The following is a 22,879-nucleotide window of genomic DNA, read 5'->3' on the forward strand; positions in this document are numbered from 1 at the left end:
ACTTGCACTATATCTTTTTGTTGTTAAGTATGTACATAATGGAAAACAAATGTGAAGCACATTAGTGTAGTTGAGCAAGGGAGGAACCCATTGATCTTATTTGAAATTGATGATAAATGCATCATTCCTTCATTGCTTCAGATGATCAGATCAAAACAGAAGTCAGTTCAGAGATGTTCTTTCCTCTGCGTCTTTGGGTTTTGCATTTCTGAAGAACATAGGTAGTACATATTTGATATTTTATTCACTGACTGGGAAGAAATCAGTGGAGAGGAGTATGGAAGCAGTGAGAGAGGAAGGAGACATGCTATACATTCCTTAGAATCAGAAAGTGTTGAAACCACATTCATTCTTATTTGCTCTTAGGTTTTCAGAAAAAGCGACGATGGAGTGGTTGCAGCTCTTTGAAGGGAGTGGGGTTCCATACGGCCCAATCAATAACATGCAGCAAGTGTTCTCAGATCCTCAGGTTGGTCCTCACCAGTCTCTTCTGTACATTATTACACATGTTTTATGGATGCTGAGTAGTGGTCACTCCTCCTGCCACTCAGACCTGATTTTGGCTACTTTAAAATGGGATTTGAGAGGCTTACGATGGATTGAGTTTCAGCCAATAGTATGTCATATTAAGAAATTAATACAGAAATTTAAATAAATTATATGCTTGGGAACTCAGATTTTGTCACATCAAATTAAACCATAAATATTCCATGTCTCTCATGGAGAGTCTATACTTCAAAACTGGCTGGTAAAACAGAGAAAGAAACGATAGTATAGTACATAATTGCATTTTATTGCATAAATATGCAGAAAAGCACCTTTTTTGGGGTCCCAAAAGAACTAGTTTTCTGTATGGAGTATGGATAACCAAAATCAATTCTGTTTGAAAAATGTGGGCAATGTTTCAACTGGAAAAAGAAAAACAAAGCACAAAATCCATATAAAGAAAGAATCTCAGCCTTTTCTTGGCCTGATAGTTTGAGTTCATCTGTATATCTATTTTAAATGCTAAATATTACACTGTATTACACCTGTGCTTAAAACAATATTTTTGTATTTTAGTATCTGTAGAGTTATATTATCTTCATATTCCTTGATGCCTCCCCTGCCTTTTTACTTTCTGGCTTAGGATGGGTTAAAGGGCCCAAGATAACTGGATTATACTATCTTGAGTACTGTAACTGAGTGTTTTACGACTATTCTAGAGCATGATGAATCTCTTCTAAGTTAATTTTTGCTAAAGAGAATCACAAGAAAAAATGATTGATCATTGACTGTTTTGGTTTTTTTTTTCCAATTTTGTACATGTCCACGACTGCTGTCAGAAGTGTTTGTTGTGACTGTGATTGTAGCATTGGGAAAATAAGATCAGGCAAAGCAATCCCTGTCATAAAAGAATATGTTTAGAATAAATATGTTTGTTATAAATATTATTATATTTTAGAGGCATAAAATAATATTTGTTAGGTGACTGCAGGGAAAGAATCTGTTTTTATTAAATAAATACTCTCTTTCTCCTAAAAATGATGTAGTATCATGCCGTAAAGTCTGCATGGGCCAAATTTTTCACTTCATAACTTTCACAGGGATTAAGGTTGGGCTTTGAAGAACATACAACAAGAGTATTTTACTCGACTTGGCTCTACTTGGGGCAACATTGGAAAAATATTCTATGCTTTTTTTTGATGCTGTGAATTTTAAGAAGCTGAGTCTACACTGAAAAAGACTGTTTTTAAAACATATGTCATGGGCTATTACCTCCCAAACTGGAAAGAGGTTATCTTGCCTACCTTGCTTTTGTTAGAATTCACCTAAATAATGTTTTCACATATATATTATTATAATTATATATATGTTATTTATATATATGAGTGTCAAGTTATTACTTGACATAGTTAGCCCATCTATAAAAGGTATCACAGTGCTTTGCAGTTAGATTTGCCATGTTTTTTGAAATATTTTCCTGTAAAGGGGCATGCTAATCTCTTCCTCAGGAAACTGCTTTAAAGCCTTATTTTCTACACCCTTCTCTGAAATACATGGCACCTGCATATTGCTATTACAAACTTAATGCCAATATTTGTGCATAGCTACATGTTAGATCCTTATTTCATTTCTGAAAGAGGCATTTTCTCACAATTTGTTTCAGTTTAAAGGAAGCAGGGAAAAAAAGACTGAAACTGTCTGGCTGGGGAATAAGTTTATTACCTGAGAGACTGTAATCTAGGTATCCTCTGTGTCACAGACAGATAGAGAACTTATAAAAGAAAGGCTCCATAAAATCAGGCCTTGCAAGTGGTTTACAAGTTTCCATGTGAAAACAATCTTGAGAATGAGAGTTTGTTAACACAACAAACTATTCCTAGGTGAAAAACAAGTTCACTTGTAATAACAAGGGGTCTGTCGCATGAGTGTCAGTGAAGAAAATATGTAAACAATTCAAGAATAGAGAGATTTGATGGACAGGTAAAATATCTTTGACTAACCAGTAGAGTAATTGGCAAGAAAGCTATTAACCAATTAAAGTTGCACACAAGGTCTACAAAAATGGTATAAAATTAGTTGTGTGAATAAAGAATTGGCTTTTCCTTCATGAAGAAAATGGAGTCTCGGAAGATTTATTACAACACTCTGCCACGTTCACTTTCATAGTTGAAATCCCAGGTATAAAAAACCCAGCATCCACCAACAAGACCATACTCTAATCACAGCAAGATTTTTCATAGAATCATAGAATATTTTGAGTTGGAAAGAATCTTTGTAAGGTCATCTACTCCAACAACCCTGCAATCTGCAGGGGTATCTTCAACAAGATCAGTTGCTCAAAAGTCCCATCCAGCCTGATCTTGAATATTTTCAGGGATGGGGCATCTACCACCAATCTGGGCAACCTGTTCCAGTGTTTTCTGACCATCGTTGTAAAAAACTTTAATATAGCTAATCTAAATTGACCTGCTTTCAGTTTAGAATCATTAACCCTTGTCCTGTCACAACAGGTCCCACTAAAAATTCTTATAGTCCCCTTTTAAATACTGAAAAGCCACAACAGGGAATCCCCAGAGCCTTCTCTTTTCCAGGATGAACTTTCCTAGTTCTCTCAGCCCTTCTGCATTGCAGAGTTGCTCCATCCAGGTCTCTGATCATATTCACTGCACTCCTCTGGATTCCTCCAACCTGCTCCTTCCTATACTGTGGAACCCAGATCTGGACACAGTAATCCAGGTGGGATCTTAGCAGAGCAGAAGGAGAGGATCTCTCTCTTGATGGGCTGGTCGCACTTCCTTTGGTGCAGCCTGGGACATGTTTTATTTTCTGGAATGCAAGCAAACATTTCTGGCTCATGTCCAGACTCTCATCCACCACCCCGTATTTGTTCTTGGCAGGGCTGCTTTCAATCTTCTCATGCCCCAGCCCATATTGATCCTGAGGATTGCCTTGACTCAGCTGTAGAACTCTGGACTAGGCTTTGTTGAACCTTGGGATGTTTCCATGGGCCCACTTCTCATGCACGTGTAAGTCCCTCTGGATGGCATCCCATCCTTCAGGTGTGTCAACTGCACCCCTTGTCATAGTGTCATCTGCCAACTTGCTGAGGGTGCACTTGATTCCTTTGTCTGTCATTGATGAAGACATTAAAGAGCACTGGTCCCAGTAAGCGCCCCTGAGGGACACTTGTCACCACTATCATGTCTCACTGAGACATTGACTCATGGATGGTCGTAGTTCATGGATGTGACTATCCAACCAATTTCTTTATCCTCCTATTCATCAATCCACCTATTCATCAATCTACCCATTTTCTTGTGTGTAAAACTGAACCTAGATTTTCATCAAGTATGAAAACTTCGTAATAATTCTTCCCAGCACTCACATTATAATGTGATTTTCTCAGACATAGTTTAGATCAGAAAATACAGTTCTAAGAAAGATGCCACTCAACTTGCTTATGGCAACCATGGATACTGATGCTGTATGACATGTTAAACTCTTTAAATTTACATAACTCTGTTTGATCATAGCACAGTTATCTGCTTCTCATTGCCATTTCCTTTCAACCATTGCAAAGAGTCCAGAAAAACATCAAAGCCAGTGATAGTTCAATTTAGCCCAACTCTTATCTAATTCTAATGGATAATACACAGGCTTTGCTAGCATCTTCAATTTTGTAATGTGCTACCATCAAGATTGGACTCAAACATTTTATTTACTTCATTTATTGTCATTATCTTCCTCTTTGATTCTTTGGATTTTTATACCCATAATGGAAACACCTTTCATTTCAAGTGTAGTCTTGCACTGTTAACGACTGAAATGCACTGCAGGGCTGTCAGCTCAGCTGCCAGTAATGCTGTAAAGGGTGCCCTAGGCTGGTACCAGATGAAGACAGAAATCCCAGGAGGGGGATGGAATAATGCAAGGGATGGCTGGATGCATGTGAAAGGAAGCAGGGGGAAAGACAACTGCAGGAGATGATTGAAATGGTCTAATGGAACTCAACTGGCTACAGGCAGGTTGTGTTTTCAGATTTTATTTCAACTAAAAGCGCCTCAGAGCTCTGAAGGCTGGGAGTGGCTTATATAACTCCTTCTATAAACTGAGATAAAACAACATATTTTTTGATCCCAGGACACTTTGCTAATATCATTAACACTTCAGTTGTTCTCTAAGTGACCTGCCAAAAACCAGGAAATTTCTTACTAAGTTGGAGTGCCAGGTGATACTGTTTTTCCATGAATGGAGTGAAATGTCCACTTTTCCCACTGATTATAATCTTTTATTCATTTGTGAAGTTAAAATGAATACCACAGGCATTTGTACTGGTAAGTCAATCAGTCTGTGGAGAGACGTATGTGTGTACTTGTGCATATATGGATAAAACGGCTGAGAGAAAAAGGAGGTTGACTAGTTAAGGGAACACATTTCTTAAAAATGTGAGGGAGAAAGGAATGTTTGTGAAAGTTCTTACAAATGCTTAATAGAACAGTATAGACTATTTTAATGAAAATTTATATAGTGAAACTTTTAAAAACTATTTTTAAAAAATGTGCTCTTTTAACCAGGCCAAGATAGTACAAACATTAAAAGAATTCTTAAAACATTTAAAAATCTTATGAGTGACCTCAGTATGGTCCCGTTTTACATACCCTGGGGAATATGTGTATGAAATACAATGTGGTTTGAAGCTTTCCAAACAAAACAAACTTAAAAGAGAATGCAATTTTTAATAGAAACTATTCAAATTCTCCCAAAAGATAAAACAAAATAAAAACAGGTACGCACTGTACTGCAGCTAAGTATGCAAGAACAAAGATCTTTGCTGGCTAAGTGAGGCAACAGAAGGTGTTTTTTTCCTTTAGAGCATTGCCCTCCCCTTTTTTGCAGTGTAATTTCTTTCAACATTCTTTAATACAGTGTTCTTACTTTAATTAAATAGCTGGTATATACAAGAAGCAACGAAACAACCCAGAAAAAATTGTAATATTTAATAATATTAATAAATATTTAATAACAGTTTAATAAATTTGTGGTTTACTATATTAAAACTATAAATATTGATGAGTTTTACTATATGAATGTTGTCAGCTGAAAATAAAATGAAAACCATGCAGTGGCACTTCCCCCATGCCCCCCCAACAGTTACAGTTATACCACACAAGTTGAGTACATCAGGTGTAAGACATCATCCTGATGCATCACTTCTGAGAAATATGGGGAGGGAAATATCGGAGCTGAAATATCACAGCTGGCCCTGATTTCAGCTCCTGCCAAACACCTGCAGACTCTAAAAGGATACCATAACAAAACTCCACCCTGTGGCAAGAGGCCATCCCTTAACAACCCTTCCCTGACTTTGCATCACTATAAAAATTAATTTAACATTTTTTACTGAAACCTTAGTCTTCCTGTCCCAGAAGGCCATTACAGTTCCTTTAGCCATTTCTCTGAATATGCCTCAGAAAAAAAAGTCACAGTAAACTGAGTATTGAAATATCTGATAGCTGGCAATTATTTGATGTTTTGACTTTATTATTTGTGGAAACTTATGAAGGTGGTAGTTCATTTTTTTCTTTTTTTCATTAACCTTCAGATTGCCTCTTATTTTGGAAGTAATTTCGTATGCATCCTGGCAAAAATTTCCTAGCATCTGGTAAAAGCTTCTACATTCAGGATTGTGAACATATAAAAGAGCAGAAGTTATAAAATGTGTAGAGTGTTTTTGTTTTGATGGTGTGGGTTTGTTTTTTTTTTGTTTAGGTTTTTTGGTTTTTTTTTACTGCGTGGGTTTTGGTGCTGATTTTGGTTGGGGGTTATTTTGTTTGCTTGCTTGTTTGTTTGTTTGTTTGTTTGTTTTTAATATGACCATATTTTAATTGTTATTCTTTGTTGAAATACACTGTTGTGGCATATTGAGGGCTGTCCCAGGATGAATGAAATTATACTATAGGGAGGTTTTGACATGTAGAGGTTTCTGCAACTGAAAAGCAGCTGATTGAAGGTCTGAGGTAATACAATATTTCTGGAAGTAGTTCCTAACAGACAAGAATTAAATTTTGTATGTGTCTATTTAATAAGTGCTAAAACTGGTTGGAAATCTTACAATGTAATGTTTTTACATTTAAAAATGCCAGTTCATTGAAAGTAAAAAAAGTGGATGAGCACATCTAAACTTAAACCGTACTTTAAATCAGAAATTCAGCTGTCTTCATGCCTCTCTTGCTAAGTTGAAAGCATGCACTCCCCGGCTTTTGTGTTTCAAGACCAAGTTTTATGTCAATTTTTAAATTCTGTGCAATGAAAAAGCACCATACCACCAACCATACCCAAGCCTTTAATTTTGTCGAAAGTAGCTCTCTTATACTAAATTGCAAATGTTTTCAAGCTTTTGGCCTGTGGGAATTTTATAAAAGCAGATTCTGTTCTAAAGGGGAATGGATTAAGAACTGGAATGTATTTCGAAGAAGTAAAATGGAAAATCCAATTCCAGTACTGTTTGTAGTATGTGATTTTCACATATACACAATTATGCAGTATATATTTAGTATGAGAGAGTTCTATCTCCAGATGTTATAGGAAACTCTCAAAATGAAACAGCACTTATATTTTGCTATTGTACATTGTAATAGGAAGGGTTTTAAATTTTGGCTGTAGGGGAATCTGGTACATGACTGTGCCATGTTTGTGCATGGCCTCCCTTCGTTACAATGACTCATGAAGAGCTTATAGTGGAGAAGTCTTGAATAAAACCTGTATGTTTATGTTACTGACAGGATTTTGTCTGTTCATACATTTAATATACTGCTACTGTCTAGATAAGAAAAATAATAGTAAAGGAGTAGCTCAAAATTTCTATTATGAGGTTTTGTTTTCGCTTGCCTTTAGCTTTACAGCATTTACAGTGCTGATTGTCTGCTTAAATCGCAAGTACATTGGAAACATTTCTGGTAAAATTACCTACTTGTAGAGGATAAAAAGTTTACAGAAATAAGGGGTTTTTTTAACCACACCAACATATTCTGACAACTAGGTTTTGCCTGGGAGCTCGTCTGCTCCATTTTAGGGAATTAGCTCTTTCTCCAGGAGACTTGAGCAGGAAGTTGATGGCTGTGTCATAGATATGTTCTTTTCCATTCTATATTTTTAAGGTTAGTGGAAAGAAGCTGGCTGTTAGTAGAGAGGACTGGAGTCCCATGCAGCGCATGGTTTCACTTGTTGCCACATGGTCCCCAAGTCCTTTATGAATTTTATGAGACCAAAGGTGCCAGTTTGGCTTGAGACCTAAACAAGAAATTGTCTAACTACACTAGATAAAATGTTTAGGGTTTTTCCATGTGTGAATTTTGATTTCGAGAAATGCTATAACAAGTAAGAACACCACCAACATGATTAAGGACCATCAACTTTACTGTAGAACCTCTAATTCATATACATTGTGATATTTTTAGAACAGGTAACGTCTTTCTGTTGCACCATCTTACTGAAGCAAGCAGGATAGACTTGACTGATCATTAGGAGGGCATTTAGTCTGCTTTCTGAACCAAGTTGTTGTCTGTCAAATTCTTAATTCATTTGATTCAGAGTATAAAAAGAAGTGAGAGAGGTAAGAAGTTGTAGAAATATAGCTTCCTATTTATAGAAGTTGAATGCCAGACAGGAATCTCTTCCTGCATCTGCCATAGTTTCCACATGGTTTTGGATAAGTCACTTCAATCAAAATATTAAAAGGTCATTTCATGTGAGTGCCTTATGTTTTGAGTGCCTACCTTGTGATGCCACATGCAACATATGCAGCAGTTCTGAGTCCTCATGAATGTAAAAGAAACTGTTTAAAATATTATTGGAACACCTGAAAAATGTGATGTTGTTAAAATAGCTGAAAAAACTAACATAGTGGGTTTATCCTTAATTTTCTCTATTTTGGCTTCTTAGCCATGAGGTTGGAATTCTGAGAAGCAGTGTTGTAAAGACGCAGTAGTTATGCATCTGTAAAGTATAACCTCTCATGTGAGAGCATCAGAGAAGTTGGGAAGTTAAATTTTTTATCATGTGATTTAACTGATGTATATTAAAATAAGGCCCTATGAGAAATAATGCCACTTTTGAACATCTTTAATGAATGATGGAGGAGCCTGACAAGAAATAAGTTGAGCATGCACTTAGATTGGACTGCATTTGCAAGCAAGCAAGTGATGCTTAGGAGCAACAATTTTTCAGTGCACTGTTCAGTGTGTATATATATGAATGGTATGTCTTTAGCTAATACTATTTTCACTGAGAAAAGTGTGATCTAAGTGCTTGTGGGTTATGAAGAATATTAAGTTCTCAAGAAAGAGATCCATTCTCAAAAAATACTCAATTTTGTTTAAAAATTACATTGCAGTCATGGCCATTCAAGGACATGAAGATCATCTAGCTTTTTCTGGGTATTTTCTTCTAGAAGCACACATGTCAAAAAGCCTTGCTTGGATATGAAGCAAAGAGCCTGTTTTTGAAACCTCAGTCTTTGTTAGGCCTCACTGTTAGGAGTCTATAATACATGTCCCTTGTGCCTCATACTCTTGGATTAGTTTCTGTACTTGCAGGAGTTGCACATTGGTTCCCTAATCTTGCAGCTCATCAAAGTGGCATCAGCTGGCTTCAAAGAATTTGTATTTGGCATCTCACACCACCAGAGTATGCTCAGGATAAGGCCATCAAACTTTGATCTACTGAGCTAGATGATGTGTAAGTTCTGAGAAGCTCCCTACAGAGTGTGAGCCCAGCTCTCATTTCTGTTTGTGTAAACTGTGTAACTGTGGGCTCAAATGACAGTTTTTAATTAACCCAGTTGTTGCTTTTATGTAAAGTTTGATGAGTGTTAAGACTATTACATGTATGGGAAAGAAAGGAATACAAGTATAGGTCTATCTCATCAAGTCTTTCAGCCTGAAGTGAGTTTATATGCTGAAGTAATTGATTCTTTAGAAGCTGATTTTACTTTTTTTAAATCTGAGTGTTCACTGAACCATCATCACAAAGTAATAGTGAGTTTAAAGAGGTGTTCTTTGCTTTCCCCACACTATGGAAATTATGAGACTGTCTATAACTATTGGTTGCCTGACTCAAATCAAATAAGTATTTAAAATCAAGTAAGAAAACAACGTTGTTTTAAAATATTTTTCTCAAGTAGATGTGACTTCATTACTAAGCAAATTTTAGTGAATCAATAATAAAAACTGTGATTTCAGATTAAATTTTAGACATGCTTCAGTGTAACTTCTTTGTACAAAAGGTTACTTGTATTGTTTTTATGATTTTAATTTTTTTTTTCAAAATAAATGCCACCAAGTTCTCTTGGAAATCATTTGAACATAGCCTGGAGATTTCTTTTTCTCTCTCAGAGAGCGTAAGGGCTAGATTTTATCCTTGGTCTTTATTACTTATACTGATTACTAATCTTTTTCTAAGTAATGTGGTGAAGCTTTGTAGTGTGAGCTAAGTTTTGTAGACATGAAAATAATAAAGATATTCTGGAGAATACATATTCCAGTAGCTACAGATGATGATATATGCATTCCAGCAAAGAAGAAAATAAAATGGAAAATCCAATGACAACAGAAACTGTACTGAAACTGCAGAAACTGTGCAAATCAGGCTTTACATATAATTTGATCTTCAGGTGTTTTACCTGAGTGCTCAACTTGATTTAAAAATCTTAGCTCAATCCATGACCCTGGCCTGACATCCTGAAATTGCAAGATTTCCTGCACTTTTTAGCCTAAGTTCATCTTGGAGTCCCACTCACTGCTGAAAAAAAAGTGATATTTTCAGATGAGATGCTGACATGTTTATTTTACACTGTAGTTATGCAATAGCATTTAAAGAAAATGAACTGCTTTAGCTTTATGCCTCTTACTAACAAGGAGAACTATCCTAGCCATGAGAAGGCAAGTGTGTAGGCTGAGTAGGTGTGGGTATTTGAAGATACAGGTTTCCAACCACCACAAAAGGGCTTTAATTAGTCAGGTAAGCTTTCTCTGTCATTGCCATTTTCTCTCTCATGTCTGAGTGGTTTCTTGTAGGTTTCTATTACGATTCAAGTAGACAGTTTATGAGGAAGCAGGAAGTGTTTTCTCACTGTGCATGGCCAGTGAGGTCAGAAACATAACCGTTGTTTTAAGGAACACATTCTAAGTTTAAAACTGCCTATAGCATTCAGATGTCAACACTCAGAGCAGCCAGCCACATGCTGACATTTTCTTCACACAATTTCAATTGGCTAGTTAGCAGCTGTAGCATTTAATTATAACAATTTAAATCAAAAATTGTGTAATTTTGTAGTATATGTATTAAGCATAAAACTTCTGTTGAATTACTTATAATATAATTACATATAATATTGTTGATCTGGGATGTTCTTAAAAACGTTTTTTAAGTCCTGAGAAACAATCTAGATTTATTGTTAATTGAAAAACTCTAAACAACAGAAAGCCAATTTTGATCATATTTACAGACAGAACTTTGAGAGGACCCAGCTGAATTTTAAATGTTTAGGATGACACCTGAAACTCCTCATAGCTCACAGAATAAGAAAATTGAAGTGAAATTATATGAAAGGTCACCATAATGTGAAGGTAGTGTAGTAAAGGTAGTATTAAATATGTATTAAATATAAGATCCTAATTCACATGTGAGAGAAGAGAAGAGAGAGAAATTAGGAATTTGAAGTCAAATTTACAAATGGTAAAAGAAGACAAAAGAATAAATTGAGATGCCAAGCAGATGGTATTTACACTATGGATCCCAGTTTAATTTCTAAGAAAAAACCAGTAAGTTAAAAAAATCATCTTTAAAAACAAACAAACACTGCTAAATTACTCTCTTATGTTTTTCTACCAATGTTGAAAACATTATATTCTTCTGTGATGAGCTGTATGGATCAGAGGGTTTCAAGAGTCAGGCTACAAACCTGCAAGGGCCATTTTGAGGGATTGCTTTGTGTTTCCATGAGCTAGGTTTTGGAGAGAAGCTTCTCCTAATTGTAGTCTTAGTCTGATGCTCTCTTGGTATAGAACAAGCAACTGTAATGCATTTTCATGCAGTCCTCAAGTCACACCCAAAGCAGACACAAACAGAAACACCCTTTGGAATCTGCGAATCTTGTTCTTCCTGATACTGTATTTGCACAGGTTCACAAATGAGAAAGAGAAGTTAGGATTTCCCTGTTCCTTCCTGTGATGCTCAAGACACCTGTTTCTCTAAAACAATCAGTCTCTGTGCCAGTCATCAAGATACAGACTTTGAGTTTGAGAAACTGTTTAAAGCAGTTATGTGGTAACAGATTTTTCCTGATTCCTCTGGAAAACTGTGAAGCGAGAAGAATATATACTGGCAACTTGAGTGTTCAAACACTACCTCCCTCTTTTCCCCTCCAATTCCTATGTTGTTATTGTCCCTCAGATTTAAAAGACTTAGGAATCCTCCATCTTTCCATGACTTTACTAAACCGGTTTTGGATATGTGATTTCTTTCATGTTGAAATCTGCAGTAGCCAATTAAACTGCCTATTTTTGATTCTTCTGTATACCCTGATACCAAGACATGTTGACAAAATACAAATGCTTTCCTACTACTTTCATGGCTTTGCTTTTCATCTTTAGGTATTTCTCTAACTACTGACTCTTTGTTTTTAACATTTCCTTTGTGAACTTAATACTAAATCTGAAACTTGTGTTTAACTCTGTATAATATGTATTTTCTTGATGTAACATTTATACCAAACTTATCCTATTGCATGGTATATTTTAGAGGGAACCTTAAGTTCTGTTGATACAGTATTTTGAATTGCTTACTCTCCACCATAAACTGTTACATTTGAAAAGAGTTATACTTTGCATGGCAAGCCCTATTTATTGTAGGAACCTGTTGGATTTTTCGGTGTTACATTCTTATTTTTAGGGCGTAAGAATATGCACTTAATAGGAGTGCATAATTGAGCATTTCTAAGTCATGTGTTTTGAAACAAAAACAACATATATAGCCTTGATATAGACTGGTATTTCTTTAATTGCCTATATATTTTTTTTTTTTTTTTTTTTTTTTTGTCTTAAGGCCAAACTTCAGTAATACACTGCTAAAACTAGTGTCAGTTATAAATATATGTTATTAAAAGAAGGTGACATTTAGTTTCTCCACAGTGAAGTTTCAAAATATTTGGAAATTTCAGTAACATGCTTTCATGTCTTTATCCTCTGAATATCCTCTTTCAGAATCTAAAAAAAATGAAAATTATTCTCAGCCAAACAGCTATTGTAATTGAAATTAAAGGCACAGCAAGACTAGGGCAATTGCTAATCAAGTACATATTTAACTTTATCCTTTATTGGAAGTAGGTTTATAAAAGTAAAAGCAAATTATGGGTTCTTGTGACATGTTTGCTCTTCTATAAGACTTCAATCCATGCATATTTCCTATTTTAGAGCAAAATGCAAATGCATTCATTCTCGCTATGTATGTTTTACTTTACTTTTTAGATGAGTGATGGAAAAATAAGCATGAAATGAAAGCACGTGGAGATAGTTTATATGTTCACAAGTCATCTAGGAGAGGGTGTAGAAGGAAGTGTCACTGTGATTTCACAATACAAAACACTTTTTCCAAACTTCTTGGCGGTTTTAAGTGAATTTTTGTTTTGAACACACCAAATTCTGTAGATACAAACCTTCTGCTGCTTCAAAAGGAAAGACAGATAGACTCCTCACACTGTAGTTGTGTTCTCTTTGAGATTAGGAGCAAAAGCCAGTGCTGCAATGTAGCTGTCTAACTGGCCATCTAAATAACCTCAGAACTAGGTGGGGTGATGGATGAAACTGAAAAAAAGTTTATTTAAGTATGAATATGGTTTATATTTGACTGTGTCCTTAATTGAAAATTAATGCACAAGCCATGTCGATGTTGAAATGACAACAAATAACATTAGACAGCCAGTGAGTTTGGTTTGTTAATTTACTGTTTCTTTTATTTCTGATGAAACTTCCAGTAGGTAGGCCAGTCTTTGGGTGGCTGGAAAGAAACCTCAACATGAATATTTAACATTAGATCACAAATTTGTTCATAGAGGCTGCTGCTTTGCTAGAGGGGGGTGTGGAGAATTTAGTGCTAATTACTCAGTCTTGACTTCTAATCAGCTCACAACAGAAGTAATAGAATTCTTAAATAGATTTTAGGTTTTTGTAATAAAGGTAATTTTCCTAGATTGGTGTCCTGAATATTTTTTACTGCTTTTTGTACACATTTTCCAATTAAATGGGAAGAAATAGATGTTACACCAAAGTATAAAATCTATACATACCAATTAAAGGCTTGAAATTTATATGTATATAGTGTAATTAGAAATTATTTTACCAATTATAGAATAAGAGAACATAGTCCTGCTGCTCTGTGTGGTTACTTAACAAGACATCACATTTGCCTGAAGTTTTGAGTCAAAAATTGCATGTAAAATGCATAGCAGCTTGATTAACTGGATTAAAAATGATGAAAGGGGATAATGTGAGATTTGTTCTTAGAAAGCCTCAATCTTCTTATTTATTCTTATGAAGTAAGTTATGACCTCCTCAAAGGTATTGTGCCCCAAATCCCTGTTTCATGTTTAATTTTAGGATTTGCTCAAAGTCTCCAGAGAGGTTACAGAAAGTAATAGAAGTGTGGAGGGAGATTGCAGTATCTGATAATATCCATCATTCTCTGTTTAGTGCCTGCATGTTTTAGTTGGTTGAGTTAAACAGTGAAGTTCTGCCTTCTCTGTCCCTGTATTGGAGTCCTTGCAGCTGTTCTCAGGAGAGTAAAAGACTAAGCATATTTGCTGACCTAACAATGTTTTCTGTTACCAAAGCAAAGGATTTTTCCAAATGTGTGTAGCCTCATGCTGATATGCACTTTCCCTAGCAGAGAAGCATTTGACAGATAAACATTTCTTTACTGCTTTCTCTAAAAACTAATGTTATGGCCTGACTGTTGCTCCTGTTAAGAAAACATAGCTTAAAAGGTTTTGTTTTTAATGTGTTTTGTTTTTTTTTTCTCTTTTATGTTATCAGTCTTAGACTTTTGCTTCTTCAGAGAACAATTATGCTAAATAGAATGGGACTAACTTTTTAGTGAATAAGTCACTAGAAATATGGTTCTGGGAAAGATAAAATTATTTGTAATTTATATCAAATTAGTGAAAGAATTTTAAATATTGTCAAAAGCTTAAATATGACTAAAGTAGCAAGGAGACAATCAACTCATTTTAAATATACACTGTATCCTGAATCAAAAGTAAGATCTGAAGAAATGTTTCCCTTCACTCAGAAGATGCTCACTAGCATAAATGTTAAGATATTCTGCTATGATTGTGGTACTGTTAAGATGGGATTTTTTTTCTCCTAAAGAGGAATGATGTCAGTACTGAGGCTAAATTAATCCAAGTCATCTATTTTTGTGATCCAGTGAGCTGCCTACCAAACAGCTGAAAACTGCAAGATCCCTAGCAGCTACTTTTGATAAATGTAGCAGGAAGAGAGTCTGTCAAAGGAGTCAGGAAGTAGTTCACAGCAGAGATATATAAATGGTATACATATTTGTCTTTAGTTCAATTAGAACAACTCATGCATCTCATACAATCTAGATCTTTTTCTTCATACTGAGATCTGAAGTTGCTTATCAATTATTCACCTGGCTCTTGTATTTAGAAGCTTTAAAAGTAATGTCATGCCAAATGTAATGCTCATCTTTTTAATAAAATCTAGCTGACTTATTTCCCCAAATATATTTATGAGCATTCTGAATTTCCATATTCTTTGGAAGGTTTATGATAAATTCCAGATTTTTAGTAAAAGGTTACTTTTAAAGTACAAATCTTTAAGGAAAATTTGAATTTTGACTGGAAAATCCAACTTTATAATCCACTTTTTGTATTGTGAAAGTAATACATGCTTTTGGAACAGTTGAATTTTTTTTAACAACTGACTTAAACTCAGTTAAATATTTTACCCATTTGAAAACACTTCTGTTTTTTTTTTTTTTTTTAATTGGTGCTGTTTTATACTGCCACGAATCAAGATAAGCATAATGATGAGTAACAACAGAAGGCAGAATATGAAAACCTTTATTTCATCTATACTCGGTTTTAGGCCGAAGGTTCTTCATAGAATGGGTAAAGTTGGTTTTCTCCAGTAAGTTGATGTTTTGAAGCTTCAGTTTTAAAGTGTGACTAATTTCACAGCTTTGCATACAATGGCAACAGCTGAATGTTGATTTGTGCATTCTCTTGCTTTTAAACACCTGAGAATCAGTCATTTCTGCAAGGAGTATTCTATAAGCAGTTTAGTATAGCAGGGTTTTGGAATATATTTTCTTTTGCTGAACAAAATAAGTGCCAAGAAAGAGATGGCTACAATAGAAAAAAAAAAATATATGCTCTTTTTGGAACAAGATGGAATCTTCACCTGCTTGCACTTACTTTGGCCATTTCCTAAACTCAAACAGCTCCAGGGAGTTGGATCTGAAAGGTGCTGAGCATTTTTGACCCCAATCCATCAACCAGCATGCTTCTCATGCAATGTTGCATTCACAGCAGTGTGATTATTCATGCTTTCTTTTTTTTACACTGTAGTAGTCTACACTTTACAGTGTTTAATAGTTTCCATTTCATTATTGAATTTCATATGTTCTTCCCCCATAAAATATTTTCTTTTTTTTCTTATTTCTGTTGAGACTGCCTGCCTCAAGCAGTTTGCCTGTGTTCTGCATGGATGAAAAGCTAGGTGGTGTTGCTGGGTTGCCTTTTTTTCAGAATTGTTTGCTGTGATGTTCATCCCTATATGCCTAGTCTCTTTCCCTCTGCTGGAAATACTGTGTATTCCTCTTGGTGCTATTTGCAGTGCAAATACACTGGGCCTTTTTATAGATATGTATGTGTCTGTAAATATATATATTGCTTATTTTTTCAGAAAATTGCAATTTCAATATCTGGTTGCACTCATTTAATTCTATGATGTGGTAGCTGATACACTACACTGTCATTTTTTTCTAGTGTATTTTATTGAGATTTCAAAAATTCTTTATATCAAGGGGTGTGCTTCCAGCATTCATTTACATGCCACATTTCTCTGTAGCACTGAATACCTAGGAACAATACCAGCAATGTTAATTAAAGGCTATGCATCAATGCAAAAATGCGTAAATGCCGTTATAATATAGTGAAAAATTCTAGCCATTGTACTATGCTCACTAGCACAAAATTATTTGTCCCATTTAGTGAATTTACATATTTTTATTAATTGGAAACTTCCTTTATTTCATGCAGTGTTGCATGGATCATACGATGTAGTTTGTGAGTTCAGCCTTTGTAAACCCAATGGTATGTAAAACATTGTCTGTTTCCCTGGGGTCCCTACTGGGGCCAATATTGTTTAAACTCCTCATTAATGACTTGGACAGGGGACTGAGTGAACATCAGCATGTTTGCAAGTGACACCAAACTGGGAAGAGAAGCTGATATGTTGGAGTGTAGCTGCTATTCAGAGGGACTTTCACAGGCTGGACAAGTGGTCTAGCAGGAACCTCACGAAGGCCAAGAAAAGCAAATATGGGATCCTGCACCTGAGACAGAAAAGCCTCCAGCAGCATTACAGCTTAGAGATTGAATGGATAGAATGCAGATTTACACATAAAGACACAAAGATCTTCAAAGACAGCAAGCTGAACAAGAGTCAGTAGTGTGCCCTTGTGAGAAATTCCTTGTTGAACTAAATAAGTAAATCACAGCACCAGAAGTGCATGGTGAAATGATAACAGGCAATGGGCGTAAGTTGCAGCAAAGAAAATTCTGATCAGATATAAGGTAGAAAAGTTTTGCAGTGGTTTTATCTGGGTTTTAGATCAGATATGCTGTGAAATCGTCATCCTTAGAGACAGTCAATACGTGCCTGAACAAGACCCTGAACACCCTATACAGGGAAATTGGAGCTTTACAGGGAAATTGGAGCAGAAGACTACCAGAGGTCTACTATGATCTACTAATGATTTATTTAAAATATGATTGGACTCATTTTTGCAAAGATACAAGTAGTGGCCTCTAAGTCGGCATGAGAGCTAAATTGTATGACTATGCAAATATTTCTTAATAGAATATTTTTAGAGTGCAAACAATTAAAATGGAGAAGGTAAATGACTGTCAATATTTCAGTAGTTTAGAGGCATGTTCAAGCTGGTCTGCTTTTTTTTATTTTTATTTTATTTTATTTTTTCTTTCTTTCTTTTTATTGGTATCACTTCTGCCTTTTTCTGCAGTGGATGATTTTTTACACTAAGAAATTGGATCAGTTTGCCAGCACCTGCAGAATAAAGAGAAAGATTTCCCTGCCCAAGAGATATATTTCTGAATAACTTTTTTAAAATTCTGAAGAAAAAAAAAAAAAAAAAAAAAAGAAAAATAAGGAGGGAAGAAGTGATTTTTAGGGTCCACTGTATTAGGAAAAAAAGTTATAGAGAGAAAAAAAAGGCGCATAAACCAGACGGTTTAATTTAAAGCATCCAGGGCTGATAAGGGAAAAAAATGGAGATACAACACACAGGCTGCAAATGCAGTTCTCATGATTTAAATCTGGAAGGCTGTACAGTACATCTGTTTAACATCTTGCAATTTCAAGAACTGTGCCTTGAAAACCTTCTGTCACAGTGACACATGAAATAAAAGGTTATGTTATGACTTTCAGATGCAAACCTGTAAAAGCTTTATCTAACAGCATGCTATATTTTATTAACCCGTTGCTGCTGCTCACCTATAATTCTCTTTTGCCTGTGATGTTGTGATTCTGCTGTATAATAAATGTCAACTCTGCAATAATTTCGTAATTGCATTACTTGTTTGCTGTATGTAAATGGTAAATTTACATCTCTGTATATCTCCTCATCTGTTTTTTCTATTGCTCTTATTATTCAGCTATACAATTTTTTGATTAAAGAAATGGAACAGATTATTCTATTTCTGTCATAACCTTTGAGAACAATTAGAGTGGCTCAGAATAACTTCAACAGTTTCAAGATTTGTGATGCCATAAGGGATAAAATACCAGAGTGGCTTTAAGATAGCATTCTTTATTCAGAGCTCTGATTTTTAAGGCTATGAACTTAAAATAAATAAGAGTAGAAGAGTAGAATGGTTGCCTGCTCATTAATTTTGGTACTTCTGCATCTCAGAATTTGAAAAAATTATCAACATTTGCTCACAGACTGAAGGTATTGCATTAAAGTGGTGCTGTCAAAATCTTGACAGAGCTATGCTATGAGGTGTTTATCAGGCTGAAGTTTGCTTAGCTGTAGAAAATGTGACTAGCACATGAGGGGTTCTTCAGTGTTCTACACAGAAATTACCCAGGAGCTAGAGGAGTGTTATGATACATTTGCTAGAAAAATTCATTTATCCTCTTAAAATGGAATCTGGAGCAAATTGCTCAGGCTTGCCCACTCCAGGCATATTAGTACAAAAATAGCACATTGAATCAAAGAAAAATGAGGGGCTTTATCCCCCAGAAATGCTTCATACCTTCCCAATCAGATGGTACAAATTCCATCTAAACATAATTATTGAAGTCTGGTGGTTCCAAAAGTAGAGTCTGGAGGTTGATGTTGTTTGTTGTTCTGTGTTTTTTCAGAGTGACCTTGGTTAAATTATTCAGCTAGGTAGTGCTGTGTTTTCCATACTTACAAAATATAGAGAGTAATATTTACCTTGCTGAAACATGCTTTATTCACTGTCTGCCAAACACTTTAGAGGTCTTTGGCTGAAATCTCAATGAGTGCTGCTATTTAATATGTTGAAGTGTGATTTGTTGGTTTCCTTTACAAGGCACAGATGGTCCCCAAGAAACAATGGTGATTTCTTTACCTCAAGGAGCTGATGCCACGCATACAGCAGAAACATCACAACAGTGAGCTCTGCTGTATGACCTACACTGAGTGGGTGTGTGAAAGAGAGAGAGAGATAGCATTTCCTTCATAGACATACACACCCTCTGACCCAGACTAGGGAAGAATCTGCTTTGCAGAAGGTTTGCTTCAAGGGATTTTCCACATGTATTTTATTATGTTAAAGCTGATAGTGGTGACAAGTTGCACATTAAGTAACTGTTTCTTCAAAAATGTCCTGTTTATATTCTCTTTAGGAAAAGTGATGTAATACTGAGTTTCTCAGATAAACAAAGTCATTTCGTTATAGAGTATGTTACTATTGCATATGAACCTTGCTCTCATCTGCCCCATACCTATTCCTTTTAGGCCTCTGGCTTTGTATGATGATTACTTGCATGTTTAGGGACAAATGTATTCATATTCACTAAGTTAGTAGCCAGTGGTTTTCACCAGGGAAATAAGTTTAGCATGCTGTTAGTAATTTGGTTTCAAAAATATCGGCAAAGGCTTCAACATAAGAGTCAGTGAAACATGTGGTCCTAATCATTCCCTTAAGAAGGAGACATGGTCTATTTTCCATTAGCAATGGTGCTTACAGCAAATGAATAAATATAGAATGAAAATTACACATGTATTATAACTTTAGTGTGTGTGTATGCATTCAAACATGCATGTGCATGTCTATGCTTAGGCATACTCCCAGTGAGTGTAAAGTGATGACTGCTATAACAGAGCCAGCCATGGAGAACAAGCTGGTTGGTAGATAAATTGGAAAATGTGGCTGTTTGCAAATTAATTTTCTCCCCCTTCCCCAGGCAGCAAAGTTCAAAATGTACATTCGCATCATGTAACTGGCATGAAAGAGCTACAGTAAAATTTCTTGTAGCGGTATTGGTCTTTTAATATAGCCCTTACTCAGGATTCATAATGACAGAATTGCAGCCCTCACCCCTTGCACCATGCTGTTCCAGTATGCAGAGACCAGCTTTAGGTGGACTGGCATAGAGAGTATGGCACTGGGAAATGAAAGTAGAGAGAGCTGCTGTACTTGGTAGGAGCTGTTTTATCACATTGAATCATGAGGGCACCAAGATTCTTTCTGTTGATGCCTTACCCACTTCTCTCTTAGAAGAGTCAATATGACTGGTAGAAATTAAGTCCTGTTTATCCTTTGCCTTCTTGCAACCTTCCCACTGCTGTGCCTGGAGCCTTCCAATTGCAGAGCAGAAAAGCAGAGTCCTAATCTGCATTCCTCATTGTTAGATTCCTGAGGGACGTTGGAGCTGGGGCCTGGATATTATTTCCACTTTCTCTGGTTTTAGCTAACTTTGTCATTCTTGACCCTCTATCATGTACAAGATAACAACCAAGGGAAAGCAGTGTTTAGTTCCGCCTTGAGCATATTTGGAGTAGACCAGGTGTGAAGCAGGATGTAAACTACAGCTTTTTTGTTGGTAGCCTATTCAAAGATGACTGATAATATTCCTCTCCTGCTGCTGCCATGAGCAGCATCTAACCTACAGATGTACATACAGATTGCGATGACGAAATGCCTATGAAAGGAGACAGCACAACAATAATTTTCTTCTAGGCTTGATGTTTGTGTTGTTACATCAGTCTTGGTCATTTCTTTGTTTTTTAATTTGTATATGCCACTACATATGATCTTGCTAATTGCTAACTGGGAATGGTCTTAATAGTATAATTCAAAGCTAAGAATTCACACTGATGAATGCTAAGATTTCATTCACAGAATTTTGGAAGTTGTTGAATGAAGTTTTCTTTCTTTCACAATCACTGAAGCTGCTTCATTTTTGACTAAAAGTATATCCATGAAATGGGTTTGCATATAGTTAAATTTATTTTGGGGGGGGGTGTTGGTGGTTGGAATAAAGAGAGAGAGGACAAATGTGTGCTTTTCATTTTTCTTTTTTTTTTTTTTTTTTTTAAGAAATGCAAACTAACTAAACATAAATTATGGTTTTAAAGAAGAGATCAATTTTTCGGGTACCAGTGTGAATTTTTGTCATTTTCTCCTCTCTTGTAAGCTTTTCATTGGAATTTTAATAGTATGCTGAGTCTGGCATCCTTGGAATGGGCAGTTCCAAGGCTGCAATATTAAAAAAATATTAGGGTCCACTGCTTATGTTGTGACTCCCCATCTAAACCAGAGTTTTTGGCACAGATTCCAAGCCACATAATGGGCCTTGTTTTGCTGTGGCCTTTTGCCTTTCCTTGACATGTACTATATTTTGCCAAAAGGGTAATTCAAGCATTCTTTTCATTTTGAACTTGTTGTTTGTGAATCTTTGTTGCTGCAGTGTAGTACATTTCAAATGTAAAAGGTGTTGCTCTGATAATAGGTTCTTACATTGGTGGCCTATATAATACAGTCCCACAGCTGTCAACTCAATGTTTACCCACTCCTTAATACTTGGGTTTCAGCTTTGAGGAAGCAATTTCAATATACACCAGTTCTATCTTAAATCAAACAAATTGTACCCTGGTGAGGTACAAGTTTTGCCTGAGGTAGTTTAAAGATAAGATATGTTAGGTACACTAGGAGCTTCACTGTTGACATGCACTCCCTGTGTCACATTTTGGAGGCTGAAGTCATCAGTACCTTGAACATTCTCTAATTTGTGTTGCATTTATGTGAAGTCCTGCATCTACCACTTTTGGCACTGGTTGCAGATTATTAAGATAAATCTCCCCTGTTTCCTCTGACACTTGCTGTATTGTCATGACTAATCCCCAGTCTTGTGTGTTATTTGTGGTCTTGTTTTCAGATGAGGGAGGACATTAATTCACAAAAGTAAATGTGTTCATATATACTTCACTCAAGTCAACATTTTCCATTTAAGAAAACTGCTTGGGCAAGTCCATAACTTCAACAAGACTTTCATCATCTACTTAAAATACTTAAATGTTTAACTGGAGAAGGATGGACTAAGTCTTTCCTAAATCAGAGCCATAATTTCTGAAGTGTCAGTTACACAATCTATTGCAGAATATGCTTTGACAGATGGATCTAGGTAATGTGAAAGCCATAGAAAGGCATCTTTGTGGAGAAGTTATTTCTTCTTATATTTCAATTTTTCCCCCATTCATTCAGGGAATAGCAATTACTACTGCTTACTTTTTATATATATTATGTGTACATATATATGTGTGTTTATATATCTACATATCTGTATATATATCAAAATAAATGTCTTTATTTGCCTTTTGTTATTAGGACTTGACAGATGCTATAGCAGATTTTTTTCCCTTTGCTGCTGAGTATAAGAATGTACAATGTGTTAGTAAAGCCATAATAATTTTAAAAAAAATTGCTATTGTGTCATATTCCCAGAAAGAGTAAGACTTGATGTAGAAGCCTTACATGTTCTCCTACACAGCTGAATATCGCTGCTAGTATCTGTCTGAGTATCTGTCCAAGGTTATA

General features: G+C 35.6%; 1 protein-coding gene across 4 annotated transcripts in view; it reads left to right on the forward strand.

The window, feature by feature from the left end:
• SUGCT (succinyl-CoA:glutarate-CoA transferase) overlaps positions 1 to 22,879 on the forward strand; it is a 315,428-nt gene that overhangs the window by 133,095 nt on the left and 159,454 nt on the right. For all 4 annotated transcript variants that reach the window (XM_056483688.1, XM_056483689.1, XM_056483691.1 and 1 more), the window contains exon 12: positions 367 to 469. In XM_056483688.1, coding sequence (XP_056339663.1) covers positions 367 to 469 — 103 coding nt within the window. The remainder of the gene's footprint in view (positions 1 to 366; positions 470 to 22,879) is intronic.

The sequence above is a fragment of the Oenanthe melanoleuca genome, chromosome 2, assembly GCF_029582105.1.
Source record: "Oenanthe melanoleuca isolate GR-GAL-2019-014 chromosome 2, OMel1.0, whole genome shotgun sequence".
Lineage (NCBI taxonomy): Eukaryota > Metazoa > Chordata > Aves > Passeriformes > Muscicapidae > Oenanthe > Oenanthe melanoleuca.